The following is a 22,114-nucleotide window of genomic DNA, read 5'->3' as shown; positions in this document are numbered from 1 at the left end:
CAGGCTTCATACAGTGAATTTTTGATTCATTTCTGATGGCTGTTTTCAAGTTCATTGTTTTCCTCTCTGTATTGCATCCTTCCGTTCATAGAAGCCATAGCTGCTTAGTTTTTGTATGTTTATTGGATAAGGATGGCAATATTGCTTTAAAATGGTGACATGTATTATAGATAATGATTTCACTGCATACCATCTGTAAAATAAAACTGTTGCTTTATTGAGCTTTTTTTCACTTTCACTTTTCCTCACCCATTTCTTTGTCTGGAAGGGAGGTGATCAGGCCGGATGTAATGGAGGAGGTCATAGTATCTTGTGTCATAAAACATCTGAGCCTGGTGGATGCGCTGCAGTCACTGGTGAACTACCAGTACCGTGAGGATCACGCAGAGGAGTACGACCTGGTCTGTAAGATCATGGCTGAGACCTTCAAGAAGATCAACGCTATGGAGCGCCAGCTGCAGGTGAGCTTCTGTCACACAGTGAAGTTTTTCAAAACTGCTACGATTTAAATGATGTTTAAGATACACTGTGCACACCATCCATGTTTCTCATTTTGGCAGTTTTTAATTCGGATACTCAAGAAAATTGTATGTTAGATAGTTTAATGAAGTTCTTCCCGTTGGCTGCAGGAAATAGGATTAATGAGGAATTATTTCTGCATGGTGTTTGCAGCCAGGAGGTTACTATAGTACGCATGTTTACACTGTCGTATTACATCTCTAATCACAGGACCACAGATATTGAGAGAGATGTTGCATATTAAAATACAGCCTGGAGATATGAGAACATTATTAAAAACAATAGAATCAGGTAAAAAAAAAGGTTGAGGCTGACCAGAAGATCTGAGTTTAGCTTTTAAAAAAACAAGTCGGGTTTTGACCTGAACAGAGGCAGAAGTGTGAGTCTCACTGAGTCTAATCATCCCCTGTGTTGCTTTCAGAGTGTCGCAGAATTGGAGCAGAAGTGGCAGAATGAGGTGGAGGAGGCCCATCAGGGAAAGCTGGAGAACAACACTCCTTTCTTTCATGACTACCACTTCTTTGAGGTGCCCTGCTCCACACACACAATTTACAACCTTTGCTCTCAAGATAATACCATTACCATCACTATTTGCTTTGATACTCATATTATTTTTTTTGTACTAGAATAAAATAAAGGAGCTGGAGCTGCTTTGTTCACTGAAGGAGGTCCCACTTGATTTTAGTGATTTGGAAAATGTTGTCCTTACACTGAGGCAAGTAATTAAAACTCATCCCAGCTCTTGGAACAAAGTGATGTTACCTCAGCTGTCGTGCGTCTGTTCATGCAGTAATATTATGTATCTCCACCAACAGGGAGAAGTTCTTTCAGGAGGTAAACACCATGCACCTGAGAAGCAGCACCTCACTGGCCAAAACCAAGGCACTCGTCAAGAGTCTGATGAACCGCACTGAGCTGCTGCTCCATGTTACCATTGCTCCACATTGCAGAAGCCTAACCACCACACCTGCAGGCACACCAGGTCCAGGTACATATGTTTTTTATGCGTCTTCTTAAGTCATTGATTAGCTGCTAAGTGAAACCTTGCTGGGCAGCAGGGCTGGGATCAAAGATTTGTTCTTTCAAGCCATCCTTATTAAATCTGTGTGCAGCTATGTGACTTACCCATTTCTTTCATAACTGCATGATGTTTCAGACAAAATGTCAGTGAGTTTGATTCTCATCTGATTCTTGTCGATTTTCTGTGCCAGCCTCTAAATCTGTGTCAGATGCCAAGACAGTGATCCCCATGGTGAAGCAGCCAGTCTTCCTCCGTAGCATGTCTGCACCCTCTGACTTGGAGATGATAGCTAACCAGGACTTGGAGTTTACACACGCGCCCCAAAGGTGTGTGTCTGTTTTTGTTTGATACATTTAATGTTCAAGATTCATATAAATGAGACAGAGATGAATTTATTCCTTTTCTTGTTGTTTTACCTGTAGGAGGCGGCACCACCCTACGAGTCACCGCAGCAGCTCGTTTACCCTGCTGCAGTCTCTGGCCATAGAGGACAGCCGTGACAAACCAACGTACAGTGTGCTGCTGGGGCAGCTCTTCGCCTTTATTGGAACTACACCTGATCAGGCTGTAAGTGTCCTTTTTTTTTTAATTGACTTGTTTCGTGCCATACCTGCATGAGAATCAGTCAATGGATACTGGTCTGACATCGAGGTCTTTACTGGTAATTTCTGTAGGTGTCAAGCAGCAGTTTCCTGTCCGCCGCGCAGACACGTTGGAGACGCGGCAGCACGCGGAAGCAGGCACTTGTTCATATGAGGGAGTTGCTCACTGCTGCTGTCAGAGTCGGTGGCGTCACCCACCTGGTGGGGCCTGTCACTATGGTACTGCAAGGTGGTCCAAGGTAAGTGAACTGGGCTATAAACACAACAGTCCCAGCCCACTCTACACACACCTCTGTACATCTGTGTTTGTGTGCAATCTGTGCAGGATTGAGGAGCTGACCTGTGGTGGAATGGTAGAGCAGGTGCAGGAGGCCTTTGGGGAGACCATGACGTCTGTAGTGTCACTATGTGCTCGCTACCCCATTGCTTGTGCCAACAGTATTGGCTTGCTTTGCACAATCCCCTACACCAGGCAAGAGAATTCATCTTGAATTATCTCTCTCCTGATTTTACTCTGGACTACTAAACTGTCAAATTCCTTACTCTCATTACTTAACTGTGTCGTGACAGGAGTGAGGAGCAGTGCCTAGTTCGGAGTGGTCTGGTCCAGCTCATGGACAGCTTGTGTAGTTTAAGTGGTCAAAGGGAATGCAGCTCCAACGAGAAGCAGACCAAAAAGCAGAAGGTGGCCACCATGGCCTGGGCTGCTTTCCAGGTGCTGGCTAACCGCTGCATCGAGTGGGAGAAGGTGGAAGGTATGTAGTTGCTTCTTGGACAGCTGTCAAGCTCGGTCTGTTAGCGTTAGTCGAGAAAAGCTGCTCATATGCTGGACAGGCACATTAAGATTGTTAAATGCTTTTTTACATGGTCAGACTAAGTGGTGGCATAAAAGAAAGTTAGCAGTGTGCTGTAATGGTCAGTAATCATTCTTTTTCTCCTTTGAAGGTGGTTCTACAGATGCAGTGCACTCTGGTCTAGCACGGCAGGTGTCCAGCCTGTTGACCAATCACCTGGCAAGGGCCACAGAGTGCTGTGGGAATCAGGCAGCTGGCAACGATGCCTTACAGGATGTGCTCAGTCTGCTCAATGACCTTTCTAGGTACATTTTTTTTGTCATGTCTGTACCTGATCTTTTTTCTTTTACGTTATGTATGTATATATTAATGTATTTGTATATATGTGTGTGTGTGTTTATACAATATTTCTATATGTTCTTCTGTTTTGCATTCCAGGAGCCACATAGGCAAAGCTATCCTGAGCCAGCCAGCTTGTGTTTCTAAGCTCTTGTCTCTGCTGCTCGACCAGAGACCTTCTCCAAAGCTGGTACTCATCATCCTGCAGCTATGTCGAGCTGCACTGCCTCTCATGAGTGTGGAGGACTGTGGTAACGTGGCCCTGCCCTCGTGGAGCTACTCTATCAACACTCTAGATGCTGAACAACAAGATGCTAATGATCCTGCCTCACGTATTGCCGCCTTGCTGCTCGCCAAGCTGGCAGACTATGTAGTACCAGGTTAGTCTCTCTTAGCTTGGAGTACTAAATATATGTGTGTAGGAGCGGGCGGCCCCCCTTGTAAGCAAGTGCCAAAGACATCATAGTCATGAAGTTACTTTCAAATGCTAATTCTCAATATTTACACCTCACCAGGCTGTCAGACCCTGCTGTCCCCCAGCTCCTCTGAGCCAGACACTTCTCTGTCCCGTGCCAGTTCCAAAGGAGCTCTGAAGTCTGACGACGTTGGGGAGGAGGGAGAGGCGGTTGATGGCAAGCTATCAATCTTTATCCACAAGAGAGAGGACCAGTCATCTCATGAAGTTCTACAACCACTTCTCAGGTGAGGTTGCCCCTGATATCTTTCTTTTCATTTCACATCAGCGTGCTTTGTCCGGGTTTCTGACATGAGTGTTCTTCCATCTACTCCAAAATGCAGCAGCTCAGAGGGACGTCCTTTTCGGCTTGGCACTGGAGCGAACATGGAAAAGGTGGTGAAGATGGACAGAGACATGACAAAGGTACAGTAAGAGTAAAAGCGTGTACTCACCATGTGACAACTTGTGTTTCTGTAGCTTTATGCCAAGCGCCATCCTTACCTCTGCTGTCCTATTTTAAACCCTCCCTAGAGCGGCAGCTGTGAGGTGATCACAGAAGAGGCATCTGCTGCCTTGAGGAAGGCCAACAAGTGGGCCCAGTCTGGTCTGATAGTGAGTGTTGGTCCACCTGTAGAGACTTTAGCCCAAGAGGCTGCTGGAGGCATCGCCAGTGGTGACAAGAAGAAAACTGCTCAGACGGCTGTTTGTAGGGACAGGAACGCCGAGCTGGCCAGGTAAAGAAATAACAAACAAGTGATTACCAGATTAGTTCTTGTAGATATGATTTCTTCATCACGTCTGTATTTATCTAGTCAAACTATTTGTGACACGCTTGTTCTGACTTCTAAATTTGTCGGGAACAGGTCAGACCCTGTCAGGCCGTTCATCAGTGGCCATGTTGCCAACAGTATGGCTGCTGAGGTTATTGCTCTGCTGCATAGCCTGCTCACTGCCCCCGAGTCCAACACTGCTCAGATCTGGACCAGCACTGCTGAAAAAGTAAAGAACTATTATATGTCTGACTTTATTTCAATGGTTATGCTCATGAATTAAAAATAAATAATAATGAGAATCTTTTTGGGCTGACATGGAGGTGATTCTATGCGATGCTGTTTGTGTTGAAGCTAAGTCTTTCTCATGTGGGGTTTGTGGCAGGTCCTCTCCCGGGCCCTGATGTTTATCCCTCAGCTGGGGAAGTATGCTGAGAGTATTCTGGAGAATGGGAGCAGCAGTGGCAGAAAGCTGGCTAAACTGCAGGCCATCGGCAGACAAGCTGTTGCTGCACTCTGCGCCCTCGGGGGCTTCAAAGAAACTATTAAGATCGGCTCTGAGGTCCAGGTTAGTTAACGGAGCAGAATCAGTGAAAATTGTATACTCTCAGCTCCTTCTGTCATTGCCACCCATTAGAAAAGCAACACCTTTGCCCTCTGGAGCTTTAAAATGTTAAATGTTGGCATTTTCACATCACGTCTTGTGATTCCTCTGCTCTGCAGGTGGTAGGTAAAGGAGTGCTGGGTAGCGTGGGCATAGTTATGTCCATCAATGAGCAGGAGGGCATTGCTACAGTCAAGTTCCCGTCTTGCGAGTACAGGAAAGCTTGCAAAGCCTCTGACATCCTCACAGTACCCATATCACGCCTGTGCACACCCAGATCTGAGGTACAAGTTTCAGAATCAAACACAACATCGTACTTGTTTTTAAAAATATCAGCTTTAATCTCACTTGTGTCTCCCTTCCACCTTTTCCTCACCCCCAACAGGCTCTCCCCCTCTACAAACTCTCGATCACAGAAAAGGTGGTACAAGCTGTGCAGTCCATGCTTCTGCCACAGGAGGGCAGTCTGTCCATTCACACTTCTCTACCAGCTACAGGAGATGGCTCCAGCCCGGTAATGGCTGCAGTACGCTTGCTGGCTGAAATCAGGACCAGGTTAGCAAAGTTTCATCTAAATGAACGCATCCGCTTCTGAAAGGGTCAGCATGTCTGTGAACATTTCCAAGTTTTCATCAGTTTGAACTTGTTTTCATTGATGGTCAGAGGTTGAGATGTGTGTTTAATCTGCTTTATTTACGATGCAGTAGAAGTTTGACATCAAAATCAGAGATTGGACAAAAATCTCATGGTTGTTAATGGTTTTCAGGGCGTGCCTGGTGATGGCACAGCTGCTAGAGGACAGCTCCTTTTGTGAGGAGTTCATCCAGCAGTGTCCTGCTGCTGTTGAGGTTCTCAACCTGGTTGCCCAGGAATGCAGCCCAGGTGAGCATACCGTACACACCAGCATGTCAGATCATTTGAGTACCCAAAAACTTGTATTTACAATGTAGTTGTGGCACACCAATCACCTCTGTCAAACATGTCACAAGTTGTGTCATCCCTTGCAGGGGAGCGTCTCGGCATGGTTGAAGCTCAGTGTGAAAGAGTGAGAATGCTTTACCGGGACTGCGCTCGGCCTCCTCCTCCACCACTGCAGACAGACAGACGCCAGGTAGGAGTTACCAAATTTCAAATTTTTGTTTTTATTGCTGTCATTTTTGCAGGAACCAACTAAGATAAGCAATCCCCTCTTTTGTAACATAAATGTGGCCCGTATACAGCTGAAAATACACATTTATCAACTTCAGTCTTAAAAAAGTGTTGATGGAAAACTGTTAAAATCTGAACATATTTTAGTTTATTTTAGCTGAAGGCAAGATAATAATTTGAAGAAATTCACATATTGCTGCAAGCATAAAATCATAATGCACTAAAAAAACTCTTCAAAGACAGTTTGATAAGTTAAGCTTATCAGATTGGTCAGCTCCATTTTTCTCCTTATCCCTTTGTTGCACGTGTCTCATCAGCCCAAGGAGATCACCTGGTGTCCATCCAGAGTGTTTCCTCCAGTCCGTGCCTGCATGTTCTCATCCCGTCTGACCTCTGTCACCTTCCTGGCTGATCCAAGCGCCGGAGGAGGACTGCCAAGAGGCACCTTCATCTACGCCACCTGTCCTGTACCAATCCAGGTGGGCACATCACAGCAGAATGTTTTACCATCTCAGTTTGTTTGTAGTGAGAAAAAATAATAACTGATACTGCAGCCTGCTTGCAGCCTTCCATTTACTTCTCTTTGTCCCGGCAGGCCCCATCTTTTTACTGGGAGATAGAAATTGTCTCCTATGGAGACTCTGAGGAGGACAGCGGCCCAATTGTGTCCTTTGGCTTTGCCACTGAGGCGGAGAAGAGAGACGGAGCGTGGACCAACCCTGTCGGCACATGCCTGTTTCATAAGTATGCTCACCTGCATATTAACTCTGATAGACTCTTTTCCCACTGCTCTGTCTCTGACTTGAGTGCTGACTGCTATCCTTCTCGTTTGTGTCTTTCCTCTGTGCGTCTGTCTCCTGTCTGTCTGTATGTGTCAGTAATGGTAGGGCAGTGCATTATAATGGCTCCAGTCTGCTGCAGTGGAAGAGTGTCAGGCTGGATGTGGCTCTACTTCCTGGTGAGACAGGAGACAAACATGTTTTTCTTTGAATACAATCTGTCTCCTTTGTTTGATTTAGTCAGCTTAGAAATCCATACAACAGTGTGTGGTATGGATTTGTACTAAACTCCTTAAAAGCATTGTATCTTATCTGCCTGCTCTTTCAAAAAAGCTGTTTTGCAAGCACGTCTTGCTTCTTTAACTCAAGCTGTATCTGGTGTCAGCATGTTTTAAAATATGTCATTACCTGTTGAGTCATGACTAAGAATGTGACCTTACGTTTGTTTAAATGCAGGCGATGTGGCTGGAATAGGTTGGGAGCGTTCGGAGGGCACTCCTCCACCCCCTGGTCAGGCCCCAAAGGGCAGGGTGTACTTCACCTACTGCGGCCAGCGGCTTGGCCCCATCCTGGAGGATGTTGCTGGTGGGATGTGGCCTCTGGTCCACATTCAGAAAAAGGTAGGATTCTTTTGACTAAAGTGACCTTGAAACGAGTGATCTTTATTACATATTAATTCATTGCTGTTTCCCCTCAGGATTAATGCTCTCCTTCATTATTTCATTTTCTTTTTTCAGAACTCAAAGATCCGTGCCAACTTTGGAAGCCGGCCATTTGCATACGCTGAAGGCCAAGCACACAGAAATGCGGCTGACTTGTGTGTGGACCTGGCAGAGGAAATAAGTGCAAATTTTGAAGCACTGCCCTTTGCTATGGCCTCAGACAGTGATAACGATGCAGGTGCAAGCGTGACCTCTGACTCTGGCTCCCATGGACCCCCTTGTCGGATTGCAGCTGTGGCAGTCGCCCAACAACGTATGTTTATCGCATCTTTTCAGCCATGACATGCAGGGAGTGAGCAACACTGATACAAGGATTCATTTTGCCTCCCGCTTGGCAACATTTGGTAAACTTGCATTTTCCTCTTGTCCTTTCCTGTTGGGACAGAGTACAACAGTGACCTGTCGTGCCATTACAAAGTGGAGCTGAGCTATGAGAACCTGGTCACCTCTGGGCCTGATCCACATCCTCCCCCTATTGCAGATGATGAGAGTGATGATGAGGATGATGATGATGTCCCAAGAGTGAGTGAGGCCTCAACTTCTCATCTTCCAATAATGAACTCCAAATGAAATTTCAGTTTGTGCTGACTTTATTTTCTGTTTGTTTGACTGTGTCAGGAGGATCATTATGCCTTGCTGGTAAAGGCCTGGGAGACCAAAGTGTTCCCCACCATTCGAAGGCGCTTCCGTAATGAGGCTGAGAGGAAATCTGGTCTGGACCAAATCAAAGGAGCTCTGCAGCTAGGTAAAGAGTGAAAGAGTGGCATTAATACAAAACCTCAAGTCCAGTTACGGTACACATAGCAAAGCACCATAACAGAAAACACTTTAGCCCATTCAACATCATTTGATCGAGATGACCTGTTCACTACAGGTCAATAGAGGTCAGTTAAAATTTGCGTAGTTTAAAATGTGCACAGGGGTCATGGACACTGAATACTGCTCTCCAATGTATAAACATGACAAGAGGCTCAAACGTTTGGATTTTCACGAGGTTAAAACTGATTCAGCAAAATGTTATGAAGGCATTTTAATGCTTAATCATGAGTGCAGAGTAACACAGTTAAATCTGACTGACTGTTGATGATTATGTTAATATTAGGCTTTGAAATTTTGGACACATTTGCTTAATATAGTTTAAACGAGGACAGCTTTGACACTTCATCTCTGTGGTGTATTTTGTTGACAACAGGCATGGTTGACATTGCAAGACAGACAGTGGAGTTCCTGTATGAAGAGAACGGCGGCATTCCTCGTGACCTCTACCTGCCAACCATTGAGGATATCAAGGATGAGGCCAACAAGTTCACCATCGACAAAGTTCGCAAAGGTAACGTCCACCTACATCACTATGAATAGCACACTTAGTTAAGTTAAAATGAGCCAACTTCAGGGTACATTGTAAATAAGTAGAGTATTAAAACTGTTGACATATCGTCCTCTGCACTTCAAACTTGCCAGTGGACTTCTATAAAACAATTGACCTGTATGATAATTTGCTGACTTAACACAGGCTTGACTGTGGTCATCCGCTGTCCGGACAGCAACAATACCAACACCACGACAGGGGGGACAGCCCTGCCGAAGTTTGCAATCCGGGGCATGTTGAAGACCTTTGGCTTGCATGGCGTAGTGCTGGATGTGGACTCTGTAAGTACAAGATTTGATGCTTTAGTGATTTGAGCCATTATTGGAGATGTACTCAATAAACTCCCACTGGTTTGAGTGTGAATTAATTGAATTTTATTAAGTATCCCTCATGGGATGATAAGACACCTTGACATCAAACAGTAAGAAAACACAGACTCGCTCCCACAAAGAAATAACTTCCAGCACGATGGCCACAGATTAGCTCAAGTAATCGTTCTAACAAGAGAAATAAATACCTACAAACATGAATGAATCATCATCATCGTCATCATCACCCACTCATCACTGATTCAAGGCTCTGTTCCCAAGCTCCCATGCATTCCTTAAATAAGAAACCAATTTAATTGTCTCTTGTCCACAAATGAGACATTCTTCTACCCATAAATCTTCTAAATTAAAAGAGCATAAATTTCAGTAAATACCTATTTAGATTCACAATAAATGCAGAACTTTCTTTTTCTACTTACATTTACACTAATTAAGCACCTTCTCCCCTAAGTCTTAAAATATTCTGTGACGTAGAGGCTTCTTTGTCAAAACCCACTTTTACAAAACTGGCAGTACATATCTGTTAGCCGGGGCTCAGATATTTTTGTGCCATTGTTATGTTCAACTCCTCCAGGTGAATGAGCTGGTACAGGTGGAGACCTACCTGCGCAGTGAGGGGGTGCTGGTGAGATATTGGTACCCCATTGAGATGCTGGAACGCCCGCCTGCTGGGTCTCGACGTACTGCGGCGAACGGCTTAGTCTCATTGGACAGCAGCAACATTCAGATTCATAGGTAATGTATGAACCTAATGGGGATCCACATAATGTGAATGTGTCTTACACCAGTGCTCAAAAGTGTGCTTTTCTGTAGGGAGCTGCTTCGCTGCGAGAGTGCACTGGCTCGGTTATACTGCCGTATGGCCCTGCTCAACATCTTCGCCCCCAAGAATCCCCACACCTTCACTCGTCTCTTCCACATACCTGCAATCCGTGACATCACCTTAGAACACCTGCAGCTGCTGTCTAATCAGCTGCTGGCTCCACCCCTCCCCGGTGAGTATTAATGGTTGTTGTGAACGACTGGATCTGTCAGTGTGGTGTTAACGACCCTCTGTGTGTGTGTGCTCATGGCTCTGATGCTTTTCTTCCTGTAGATGGCACTATTAGCTCTAGTTCTATCCTACTGGCCCAGTCGGTGCTTCACAACCTCCAGGGCCAAAGCTGCTCTCCCTCAGAACTATTCTACCAGGGCAACGCTCAGCCCATCCGGGAGTGGCTGACAGTGGCCATCACCCGTGCCTTGCATCAAGGAGAGGAAAGCCTGCTGGAGCTCACAAAGCAGATCTGCTGCTTCCTGCAGGTCAGCTCTGCCAATCAGTGCCCGCCTTTACAAGCTTGTCTCTGGAGACAAACCCAGTTTGTGAAGCTGCTAACCTTCTCTTATAAATTGTGTTTACTTTGACAGAATGCACCAGAGCAGTTTACATCTGAGGAGTTTCCTGTGACAGAGTCAAAGGTTAGCATGGATGTCAGCTTTCCAGGCGCTGCATTTGTGATCGTATCCTGCAAGGAGAGCCAGCTAGGCTGCCGCAAAGAGTGAGTTCCTCAGAAGTGCTCAACATCAACAATTTGTAATGAACTCAAATTTTTTGCCATCCATCCCCTGTTGAATATTTAAAATTGGCTCCTGTCTTTTCCACTCCTGTAGCTCCAGCCTGTACAAGGCTCCCTGGGCTCGAGTCATGGTGTATGGCCTCGGCCACAAAGTGCGTAGAAATGGACAGCTAAACTTGATGGAGGCAGTGTGCTATCCACTGGATGCCTCACCTACCAACACAGGCCTTACTCCCCCTCCCACCACCAACCAGTATCCCTCTGTTATCATACCCACTGATAAGGTCCACATCAGACTGGGTGAGTATCTAACTCCCCAAAGTAAATTCATACAGGCTGTTGAAACTTTTCAGAAAAAGGACGTCTGTTAGAGGATGAAATGGAATTAAATATCCCATTGTCTTGACTGTAGGGGTGTCGCCCCCTCCTGGTGCTGTACTGGTGCTGCACTCCTTGCCACTGGAGTTTCCTCTGGCCATGGCGTTCGCTGAACAGCTGTTGACATGGAAGCTGGGAGAAAGCAATGAGCGATCAGAGGATGAGCTGGACACGGTGCCCTCGTCTGTGCTGCTGCAGGTGGTTGAACTGCTGGGTAGGTAGAACACCAGTCAAAAACACTTTGATGAGCCCGGTTCATGCAGTACACATTCACACATGCTAAATGCAGCCCAAGTAAAATCCTTCCCCACAGTCAAAACAAGCACAAAGGTGGATTTTGCTTATTTGTTTAAAATTCTGTTTTGACATTTTGTTCCTGGTTTGTTTGATTATCTTTTGATTTTATTTAATGCTTAATTCGTTTGTTAAAAAAACAAAGAAGGAAGGTCACAGAGATATATTACCTCTTTCGATGTTGGACTTTAAAGTTTTCAGAACTGCTCACCACTCTGAAAGACGCATGTACAGTACTCACAAGGTCATAAAATGTCAGAGTTTATGAGCTAGTTAAACCAAAACATACAGAATTCTTCAGTACTAGCTTCATAAATCATAGAAGAACTTTGAAAGCTTGCAAGATAAATCATACTAAACACAAGTATAGATTTCCCAAAATCCCAAATTTCAGTGTTTTTAGTTTTTCTGTGTCCTTGTTCTTATTGTTTTAGGTGGTTTGCTTTGGACCACTGATCTGGCTGCCTCCATCAAAGAGCTCATCTTTCATTTGCTGGCTGAGCTTTTGCGGAAGATCCACCACTTGGAGCAGCGGAAGAGCCCTGCTGGTCTCTCCAGCTCCATTGCTCTGCTGCTTAACCCCTGCCTCGCAGTGCTCATGGCCCTGCAGACTGAACTGCGAAAGCTGTATGACCGGGAGACTCAGGGATGGACTGCTGGGGGGGCTGGGGCCGGGGGGTCTTCATCTGGAGGCATTGCGTTGGCTCTGGGGGCAGAGCAGAGCCGGTTCTCCACCTACTTCCACGCTCTGATGGAGGTGTGTCTGGCTGTGGCAGAGGTGACGCTTCCCCTAAACGTTGGCGGCTCTTCAGTGGGAGCTCTGTCCTCCACCAGCGCCCCTAACCTTAGTGACTCCTCTTCATCTTCATCATCATCCCCAGGCCAGACGCCGCAGAGCCCCAGTCTGCTATCCAAACGTAAGAAGGTGAAGATGAAGCGTGAGAGAGCGGCGGCTGCAGTGGCGGCAGCGGTCTCTGGGAAGCGAGGCAGTGGAGGAGCACGGTTGTCGGAGAGTGACAGTGCCCTGCTGAACATGGCTGGCAGTAAACCTGAGGACATGCTGTGGTTCCACCGCTGCCTCACTCTCCTGATGATCCTGCGACATCTTGCCAACAAAGACCCGCAGGGCTTAAGTGTGACCAGTGATGCAGTGACAGATGCCTGCCAGGCCTTGGTGGGCCCCACTGCCCACAGTCGCCTACTGGTGCTCTCAGGTATCCCCACGCACCTGGAGGAGGCCGTGGTTCGAAATGCTATCCGCAGGGCTTGCAACGCACATGGAGGCCTCTTCAAAGATGAGGTCTTCATCCCTCTGCAGGAAGAGGACCCCAAGAAGCCAAAAGCAGGAGCTGGGGTTTCTAGCCCTCAGGATGGCAAAGCGGGCCCTGAACCTGAGCGACACTTCCCCAACAGCGGAGGTCCTGAGAGCCCTGACAGCTCCAGCAGTGTGACTCCAGCGATGAGCGTGAGCGCATCAGCTTCTACCAGCCAGACGTCAATCTGCAGCTCCACTCAGGGCGTCTCCCGCACTGCCAGTGAACTTTCTGTCGATCAGGAGCTGTTAGCTGTTCCACCTCTCACACCTGCTGCTGCAGCTTCGGCCGTTACGTACCCGCAGCAGGGCCCTCAAGACGCCCAGACTGTTTCTAGTCAGGAGAGTCTAGATACCTCCCTGTGCAGCACAGGAAGCCTGGGGAGTCTTGGCAGCTTGGGGGAGCCTCTCGACAGTGCAGAAACTCCGTCGGTGTCAGATGGGGGCTCTGTGCACACAGTGACCTCGCTGGAGAGCAATGCAGTCATGGCCAGGCCCATCAAGGGTTATGCTGTCATCGAGGTGGGTTGATGAAGAGCAACATAACAGATCTACGCTGTTTGATTTTGTTTGGTTCTGAGGAAAAATGCGCGTCTGTCTTTGGTTAATTGTAGGTTCGATCTCGGGCCAAAGTGGAAAAAATCCGTGCCAGTCTTTTCAACAGCAGTGACCTGATTGGCTTATCCAGTCTGGAAGGTGAAGAGGAGCTAATGGAGTTGACCAATGAGGAGATCCTCACAGCCTCCAGTGTTAATCAAAGCCTGTTTGACACACAAGGAAGCTCCGCTCTTGAAGACTACTTCCTGGACAAGTCCGTCAGAGGTTGGTATTTGACTGGTAGATATCTTCAGCATTTACACAATGACTCTAGTTCTGCCAGTATGAAATCTTATCTCTCCATGTTTAAAGGTGACAAGCTTGTACCCGGAGCGCGAGATGTCCTCACAGATATTTTTAAGAGCTGTGTGCACTCCGAGCAGATGCTCAGCCTCACACCGGCCAAGCCTGTGAAAGTGTCTGACATTTACCTCAGCAAGGAGCAGATCAACGCTCAGACTCCTGGAAACCTACTGCATACTTTCTTCACCAACGTTAGGCCTCCAAAGAAAGTACTCGAGGACCAGCTTACTCAGGTATGTAAGGCGTGAGCAGGAGATGTTGAAAAATGCAGTGATTTAACTGCGTTCACTGTTTCATTCAATGATACACAAAGGAATTAAGTCTTTATAATGTATGTGCATTCACATGATCTGTTTGTATCAGATTCTAAGAAAATATGGCACTCCCAAGCCCAATAAGAACAAATACAGCAAAGCAGGAAAAGAGCAGCACCAAGGCAAGGTTGTGAGCACCAAGAGGCCCATCACCAAACCTCCCACCAAGGAAAAGTCTGTGCTCAACAGCGTCAGGTAAGGTCTCACACAACACTGTCTGTGCAAGCACACGTTTAAGCACTTTACACTTTGACCCTAATTAAATCAAAGTCGCTGGTCTGCTGCCTCTGCCAGGACTGCACTGAGTGAGAAGAAGACAGTTCTGAAGCCGAAGTCTCCTGAGAAATCCAGGCCTGATGAGAAAGATGTGGAGAAATCTCCTGCGAAGAAAACTGAAGGTTAGCAGGAGCCACAGACACACTTTGACTACACACATGACATGTGAGTTGATGAATATGTGAGTTGATGGATGCTTCAAAGTCATGGACAACAGCTAAATCAGCACAGCACATTTTTGCTTCATACCACTGGATGTGTGGAAAAGTGTCTGTGCTCTTCTCCACTTGCTTAAATGTGGGTTTAATAATGAAACTGACAGAAAAGTAAAGATTTCCTGCTTGTGAACATATAACTGGAAATGAGTCCAGGTATGCTGTTACCGTTATCCAGAGAACGTTAGCGATTTGAAGATGCGACTTTGCACTCATAACCTGTGGCTCTACTATGATGCTCTACTGCCCTACTGCCTGTTCTGTAACCAGGAGCTCTCTCACACACCTCTCTGTTTTCTTTAGTCCCAGAGGAGAAGTACCTGACACTGGAAGGCTTCCATAAATTTGCTGTTGACCGTGCCAAGCAGGACATCCGCAGCGTCTGGAGGGCCATTTTGGCTTGTGGATATGATCTGCACTTTGAAAGGTGAGACTTGGGGGTCAAAGCCCAATAACCAGCACTCAGAGTGGTGTAACTCTAACAGTGTCACACACACACAAGCTCTCCAGAAACTGAACATGTTCTTTTACTGTGACAAAGCGTGTTCTCGTCAAACCTTTATTAAATTAAGTTGTTAGAATTATTCTAAAATAACATGTCACTTCTGATTCATCACATTTGCCCAGCGCAGAGTGCAGTTTCGTTCAGAAAAAAGACAGCGTCATACAGGAACCCACAATCTATCACTGAGTTCTCTACAGTTTTTCAGATTTTTGATCTGTCAGGCCTAATAAATATATATGCTAATGGATTATATTGTGTTAAAAAATGTAAAGCCAGTGTAATGAAAAAAAAAAAAAAGACTCTGTAGCTCCTTTTATACCTTCATACTGACGATAGCCATGGCCATAGGTTTTCCATACATCCATATGCATATCATAGAATTATGTATTGTATTTGTAGTTAAACTAATATTCCAGACATACTAGATGCATGGTAATATTCATAGACGAGCACTGATCACAGAATGTTTCAGTTTATCTCATGTTCAAATGCCCGTTCATCTTTGATAAATTGCTGCCTGTTGGCAGCATTTTGGGAGGTCTCTCTTTAACAGCAGCTGTCCTCTGTACCAGGTGCACCTGCATAGACACTCGTCACGCCCAGAAGGCCTGTAGGAAGTGGAGCTTGGAAATGGACGTGGCATTGGTCCAGTATATCAACAGGCTCTGCCGTCACCTGGCCATCACCCCGGCGAGACTACACCCCCATGAGGTGTACCTGGACTCCAGTGATACTGCTGACCCTCGTGTGGCCTGTCTGCTCAGTAAGCAAACCTTCGTTACTGTCTGTGCAGTAAAGAGGGTCTAACTGTTTGAATCCAGTGCACATATTGTCATCTGTAATGTAACATGCAGTTGCTACATGCTGTCAGTCACACTTGCCTGGTTGTTTTGTCATCTGTTATATTAAACTGTTCTTGTTTTCAGGTGTGCCCGTGGAGAGCCTGCGTTTGCGCTTTGCTCTGCTGCAGTCCCTCAACAACACTCTGGAGAGCTTCTTCCTGCCGCTAGTGGAGCTGAGGCAGACACAGACCTATCAGAACAGCATAGCAGCGCTGTTATGTGAAGCCAAAGGTAAGTGGGATCGCAGCACAGATCCAGACCCACGTCAAGAGGACAAAGCCAGCCATGACTGTGTCAGTGAATCAGATCTTCTTTTTCCTCACTCATCGCTTCATCTTCTCTCTCTGCTGGTTACAGGTCTGATCTTCTACGACACTAAGGTCACTGTAATGAACAGAGTGCTGAACGCCACAGTACAGCGGACAGCTGATCATGCTGCTCCAGAGATTACACTGGACCCTCTTGAGATTGTGGGAGGTATGCAGTCGTTTCACTTGTTCACATGTTTATTGTTTGCTCGTAAATCAGCTGCAGAGGTCTGGAGGGCTTATAATGAAAGAGTGATGCTTTGAATCTCAAAACTTTCAAACCTTAATTTTTTTTAACATAAATAAATCTGTTCTACTTTCTGTGTCTGTGGATTTGGCCCTCAGGTGAGATCAGGTCATCAGAGAACACATATTTCTGCCAGGCTGCCCGTCAGCTGTCGTCCGTGCCGTCGTCTCAGCTCTGTGTGAAACTGGCCAGCGGAGGAGACCCGACCTATGCCTTCAACATCCGCTTCACTGGAGAGGAAGTTCATGGCACAAGTTAGACTCTCTCCTTCACATCTCTTTCTGTGCTGCCTTGTAGTCTTTCACTTGTCAAGATTTTTTTTTCAGAGCTAACTGTAGCTCTGTTGAATCTTATTCCAGGCGGCTCCTTCAGACATTTCTTATGGCAGGTGTGTAAGGAGTTACAGAGCTCTGCTCTCTCCCTGCTGCTCCCTTGTCCCAGTGCTGCAGCCAATCGTAACAAGGTAAGGTTTCTCAGTATCTGACATGCTCTCAGTATGTCCTGTTTTTGACACTCTTTCTCTTCCCAGCAAGGCATATTTATCCTAGTCTGGATTGGCTCTGAGAATCATATCTGGCACAGCAAAGTTAGTCACAGATGGTGTTACATGAATCATTGATGTTTTGTTGCTTTCCTCAGGGGAAGTACATCCTGACTCCCTGCCCTATCAGCTATGCAGAAGAGCAGTTGTTGCACTTCTTCGGTCAGCTTCTGGGCATTGCCATTCGCGCAGATGTGCCGCTTCCTCTGGACCTACTGGGCTCCTTTTGGAAGGGTCTGGTGGGCGAGCCCCTTGACCCGGAACAGGACCTGCAGGAAGCTGATGTGCTCACCTACAATTATGTCAAGAAGTTTGAAAATGCAAGTGACCCGCAGTCTGTATGTCATGTCTTTATCTCTTACCACCAAGTTCCTAATGGCCTTAACATGCCCTCTGTTCTGTGACCCTGCAGGTGAGTGATGAGACGGAGCTGGAGGCCCTGTGTGCTGAGATCTCCTCCCAGCACCACTCGGGAGAAAGTCCCGACTCCCCCAGCCGGCCCTGCTGCACCTTCACTTACGTCACTATGACAAGCGAGGAGGTGGAGCTTTGTGCGGGAGGGCGCAGCCTCACTGTCAGGTACAGCAAACTTGAAGACATTTCCGTGTAGTGAAGCTTTTCTTGTCGTTATTTACTCTTTCAAACTGCACTCATTAATGTACTTCACACCCGGCTCAGTATGATCTGACGTCTACCTCGGTTATATATTGCGTGTTTGTTTGTGTGTTAAGCTGGGAGAATAAGGATGTGTATGCGCGGGCGGTGAGGAGCCTTCGTCTGAGGGAGCTGCAGAACGTGGAGTGTATGACAGCGGTGCGTGCGGGGCTCGGCTCCATCATTCCCCTGCAGCTGCTCACCATGCTCATCCCTCTCGAGATGGAGCTGCGCACCTGCGGCCTGCCTTACATCAACCTGGAGTTCCTTAAGGTGATGAATGTGTTTGTGTGAAAGAGCATGTTGAAATCTGTTTATGCTACATTACAAAGCTAGTGTAAACATTTCCCACCCCCACATATGTCGGCGTCAGCTGCAACTGTAGCACCTCCTTCTGGCTCGTCAGTGCCGTCGCTGTTGGTATAAGAATTAGAGAGATACGTTATGAGGCTGCTCCAACATTACACAGTCTGTCTGACTCAGATCTGTAAAGTTTACATGCGAAACGCCTTCTGCTCCTACAGATTAGTATTAATCAGATCCAACCGTTTCTGCTCTGCTCTCCCTCTGTAGGCTCACACCATGTACCAGGTGGGTCTGATGGAGACCGACCAGCACATCGAGTTCTTCTGGACCGCCCTGGAGATGTTCACTCAAGAGGAGCTCTGTAAGTTCATCAAGTTCGCCTGCAACCAGGAGCGCATACCGTTCACCTGCCCCTGCAAGGACGGGGGGCCTGACACCGCCCACGTTCCCCCGTACCCCATGAAGATCGCCCCTCCCGACGGAGCTGCAGGTAATGGCTAACAAGGTTTTCATTGGGGCCGGGATCAGACGCCGGGGCTGCTGTCTCTGTGTGACGGTCTTCTTAGCGCTGTCAGTGCAGACACTGCTGATAGCGATGGGCAAAGCAGCTCATCCTTTATTGCGAACTCAGACAGACTTTGACCATGTTGACGTAGCTTGATTGCGCTTGTAAATTAATTGGTTTGTGTGGTGGACATATGAAGCAGTTCCATGTCAGGTGACACGCAGACTCTGATGTGTGTGGGATCTGTCAAATCACAGGCTAAAACAAACAGTGTGCTCGTGTTTATCACAGATAAGACGAACACTCACTTTTATCTCCGAGCTCATTTTCGCTCACGCTTCACAGCAGCTCGCTGGCCTTCCGCAGTTCCATGAAAAGCTGCTGTGGTAAACCTGCATAACAAGACTCATTATGTGAGAGACGCTGTGTGTGATGTTGTTCTAATACTCCGTCCTGTCTTTCTCGTCTCCAGGTCAGCCAGACTCGCGCTACATTCGTGTGGAGACCTGCATGTTCATGGTGAAACTGCCCCAGTACACCTCTTTGGATGTGATGCTGGAGAAACTGCGATACGCCATCCACTACCGTGAGGACCCTCTCAGCGGCTGAGAAGTCTTGACAACCCAATGCTCCCAGGCACATACACCCGGAACCCCCCCCCCCGCCAGTTTTACTTTGACCCCAGCCTCCCTGCAGCCCCCCGACACACTCCTGCACCTTCCTCTGAGACAGACCACAGTCCTTTATGCTCTGCTGCTCCAACCAAACCATAAATTTCATTAGATTTGATTTTGGGTGGCTTTTACTGCTTTGCATGTTTATCCCTGCTTTTTGTATCACAGTTTACACAAATACTCCATTACTTCATTACTGTTTGATGCATATATCTGTGAGGAATTCAGGGAAGATAATCTGAACTAGCACCGACACCGGCAACGAGTGTCTGTTCTGGCTGAAGCGAAACAACTGTGACTGTTTCCTTTTCCCTTCCTCCACCTTTAACTGAGGGTTTGATGCGGTTCAGTCGAGTTCTGTGACGCTAACAACTTAATGGGATGACTTCAGATCAGCACTTTACAGTCGCGAGTTCAGTTCACGATGTCTGAACACTCTGTCTGCGGTAACACTTCAGTATTGAACACATGGTCTCAGCAGCACAAGCTCTGCTCAGAGTTGCTGAACTTTGCATATCTGTGAAGGAAACAAGCTGTTACTGTCCTAATGCTTAACCTAGCTGCCTCCCTCTGCCTCCCCTCTGTGGGGGTGATGGTCTGAAACATGCCTTTGCTGTAGGAGCCTGCTGGTTGTGTGTTCAAAGAAAGCCCAAATGATTTTCATAGACTTGAGGCGAAGGTACGACTACTACCAGAAAAAGGAAACGTGTGATGCTGCCTATTTTTGACCACGTCAGCTATGAGCAGGCAGGAAATGTGAACAAGTGCTGTACAGGATATTACGTAGTTTACTGCCTGTTTCAAAAATATGAACTGCTAATGGACAAACTAACTTATGGCTATATAAACTCCATACATTTTATCCGAGTCTCCGAAGAGAAGGTATTTAAGTTGTGTAAAAAGTCATATTAATCTATTAGTTTATGAAATTGCTCTTTGATTTTTGGAATATCCGAGTAGCTTTGGCGGCCTGGAAGGTCCGAGGTTCTGATTTACTGCATTTCAGGTTTGAAAGGTGAAACCTGTGTTGCTTTGTGAAAACGGGAAGGAGACGATGGTCTGCTCTCCCACATTGTTTGTGTGCAACTGCTACTGAATGTGCAACAACACCCCCCCCCCGCTCCCTGACGTACACAATCTACACACACACACACACACACACACACACACACACACACACACACAGGGGGAAGGGCGACGGATTATCTTGAGTTCGGCCTTTTCATAGTTTTCTTTAATGAGAGAAGATCAGAATTCTGCTGTTTTGTTTTTTTGTTTCGATTTGTTCATTTTACCCATAACCAAATGTTTAGCTATGTAAAAATCAAATAGTAAAAAAAAGTGTAAATAACTGACTTTATGTTTGATGGCAGTTTTTATTAATTGCTAATTCACTTCACCTTATAATTTTTGTTTTTGGTTTGCACTACTCTTCCAAGAAAAGATTCTAAAAATGAGCAAACTAGGCGATGTCTGTTGGATATCCGGTTTGTTGTGTTGTTATTTTTTATGAATTTTGGAAATACCAGTAATCTTATCACCTTTGTCTTGTACTCAGATGGATTCTTCTACTCATGGTGAAACATGTTTTCTTGTGTGAGTAAAATCGCCATTTTACTTGGATAGAACTGAAAAACACAACAGAATTGGTATTTGACGCATATTGGATTGTTGAATTGCTTGCGAGTTTCGGTTCAGTTCTTTTGAAGGGTGATTATACCGCTGCTAACAGGGACGCTCTCTCTTCGACTTCCTGCTCCTCCGGGGGAGCAGATAAGGTTATAAAAAGGACATATCCATACAAAGAGGTGTTGCGATAAAATGTGTGCTGTACATTTACTTGATATTTATTACAATTATTTATGGTTGCATTAACTTAACTTTTACTGTCTTACCTCTGCACATCAGAAACTTAACATATCTAAAATGGATTATACAGATGTAAAGAATCAGATGGCATTTGAGATTTCTGTGTCACAATAAAGAAATGTCTTCATGTACAAACAGTTCGATCTTTTACGTCTTCATTTTCTGTGTTTTACTTCATTTTCCTTAAAGCTGTTGCTCAGATAAACACTGGTTGGGAAAACATGTTTTGTAAATGGATGTTTTCTATTGCCAAACCCCCTGAAAGTGGCTCATTTGCATGCTTGAACTGCCTGAACAGAGTTGATGTGGTGAAGCAGACATGCGTGCTACGTGATGATGGCTGTTGATGGTGATGAATGATGCCGGTGAAGCCTTTTTTTTTTTTTGTCTCCGTTAGGACATGCTTTTCATGCGAGGCCTCGCGACCAACTGGTTATGTCACCACGGCCTGTAAACCAGACACCTTTCCAGAGCAGCGAGTGCTGGGCCAGACCAGTTCCAACTGGATCTCTAGTGACTGACACACTGTCCCTTCAGCCTCATTGTATGCTGTGTTCAAAAGGAATCATTTGCATCTATAGAAGCAAAAAAATGGTCTGAAATAATTTGATTTTTTTCTGCGTTACACTGTAAATTCAGTTAACAGGAGTCTGGTATTATTTATGTGTAACCCCCACAGCTGAGCTATGGTGTTGCTCTGCTGCAGAAGAAGTTGTGTTTTCACAGAAAATTATTTAACAGCAGTAAACATCAGTCTGACACCTTTATCGGCTGACTTTCTCTCATGTTTTTAAGTAAAATTTCCCATCTTTCATTCACAAAACTACGAGGTTACCCAGGAGGAATTCTAGGAATGTCTGCAGCATGTTGACTGCTTTGGTTTCAAAGGAACCAATCAGCTGTCCCCCTTCTCTCTGACATAATGACCCTCCGCCCTTGTTTTAATGACTCTCCCCTGACCAAT

General features: G+C 46.2%; 1 protein-coding gene across 5 annotated transcripts in view; it reads left to right on the top strand.

Annotated features, from left to right (window-relative positions):
* LOC139332113 (probable E3 ubiquitin-protein ligase HECTD4) overlaps positions 1-21,285 on the top strand; it is a 36,216-nt gene extending 14,931 nt beyond the window's left edge. For 4 of the 5 annotated variants that reach the window (XM_070963829.1, XM_070963827.1, XM_070963830.1 and 1 more), the window contains 51 exons: positions 269-461; positions 941-1,045; positions 1,146-1,238; positions 1,339-1,507; positions 1,731-1,866; positions 1,963-2,107; positions 2,215-2,381; positions 2,468-2,614; positions 2,713-2,897; positions 3,088-3,241; positions 3,375-3,655; positions 3,791-3,977; positions 4,074-4,155; positions 4,264-4,466; positions 4,596-4,731; positions 4,888-5,070; positions 5,226-5,390; positions 5,492-5,661; positions 5,873-5,988; positions 6,114-6,217; positions 6,573-6,734; positions 6,851-6,999; positions 7,134-7,213; positions 7,491-7,654; positions 7,772-8,009; positions 8,142-8,278; positions 8,375-8,501; positions 8,949-9,086; positions 9,270-9,406; positions 10,029-10,189; positions 10,268-10,449; positions 10,551-10,756; positions 10,862-10,992; positions 11,105-11,310; positions 11,423-11,602; positions 12,117-13,516; positions 13,609-13,816; positions 13,904-14,127; positions 14,258-14,403; positions 14,503-14,606; positions 15,003-15,126; positions 15,777-15,967; positions 16,131-16,277; positions 16,404-16,523; positions 16,700-16,855; positions 16,961-17,064; positions 17,241-17,462; positions 17,555-17,721; positions 17,874-18,069; positions 18,370-18,592; positions 19,080-21,285. In XM_070963829.1, the coding sequence (XP_070819930.1) occupies positions 269-461; positions 941-1,045; positions 1,146-1,238; positions 1,339-1,507; positions 1,731-1,866; positions 1,963-2,107; positions 2,215-2,381; positions 2,468-2,614; positions 2,713-2,897; positions 3,088-3,241; positions 3,375-3,655; positions 3,791-3,977; positions 4,074-4,155; positions 4,264-4,466; positions 4,596-4,731; positions 4,888-5,070; positions 5,226-5,390; positions 5,492-5,661; positions 5,873-5,988; positions 6,114-6,217; positions 6,573-6,734; positions 6,851-6,999; positions 7,134-7,213; positions 7,491-7,654; positions 7,772-8,009; positions 8,142-8,278; positions 8,375-8,501; positions 8,949-9,086; positions 9,270-9,406; positions 10,029-10,189; positions 10,268-10,449; positions 10,551-10,756; positions 10,862-10,992; positions 11,105-11,310; positions 11,423-11,602; positions 12,117-13,516; positions 13,609-13,816; positions 13,904-14,127; positions 14,258-14,403; positions 14,503-14,606; positions 15,003-15,126; positions 15,777-15,967; positions 16,131-16,277; positions 16,404-16,523; positions 16,700-16,855; positions 16,961-17,064; positions 17,241-17,462; positions 17,555-17,721; positions 17,874-18,069; positions 18,370-18,592; positions 19,080-19,216 (9,388 nt within the window). In that variant the 3' untranslated portion in view covers positions 19,217-21,285. Of the gene's footprint in view, positions 1-268; positions 462-940; positions 1,046-1,145; positions 1,239-1,334; positions 1,508-1,730; positions 1,867-1,962; positions 2,108-2,214; positions 2,382-2,467; positions 2,615-2,712; positions 2,898-3,087; positions 3,242-3,374; positions 3,656-3,790; positions 3,978-4,073; positions 4,156-4,263; positions 4,467-4,595; positions 4,732-4,887; positions 5,071-5,225; positions 5,391-5,491; positions 5,662-5,872; positions 5,989-6,113; positions 6,218-6,572; positions 6,735-6,850; positions 7,000-7,133; positions 7,214-7,490; positions 7,655-7,771; positions 8,010-8,141; positions 8,279-8,374; positions 8,502-8,948; positions 9,087-9,269; positions 9,407-10,028; positions 10,190-10,267; positions 10,450-10,550; positions 10,757-10,861; positions 10,993-11,104; positions 11,311-11,422; positions 11,603-12,116; positions 13,517-13,608; positions 13,817-13,903; positions 14,128-14,257; positions 14,404-14,502; positions 14,607-15,002; positions 15,127-15,776; positions 15,968-16,130; positions 16,278-16,403; positions 16,524-16,699; positions 16,856-16,960; positions 17,065-17,240; positions 17,463-17,554; positions 17,722-17,873; positions 18,070-18,369; positions 18,593-19,079 lie in introns of all 5 variants that reach the window. The other variant, XM_070963828.1, reaches the window with a different exon arrangement.
* The last annotated feature ends 829 nt before the right edge of the window (positions 21,286-22,114 follow it).

Source organism: Chaetodon trifascialis, chromosome 6 (assembly GCF_039877785.1).
Source record: "Chaetodon trifascialis isolate fChaTrf1 chromosome 6, fChaTrf1.hap1, whole genome shotgun sequence".
In the NCBI taxonomy this organism is placed as follows: domain Eukaryota; kingdom Metazoa; phylum Chordata; class Actinopteri; order Chaetodontiformes; family Chaetodontidae; genus Chaetodon; species Chaetodon trifascialis.
Note: the sequence above shows the minus strand (reverse complement) of the source record. Positions and strands in the feature narration are given on the sequence as shown.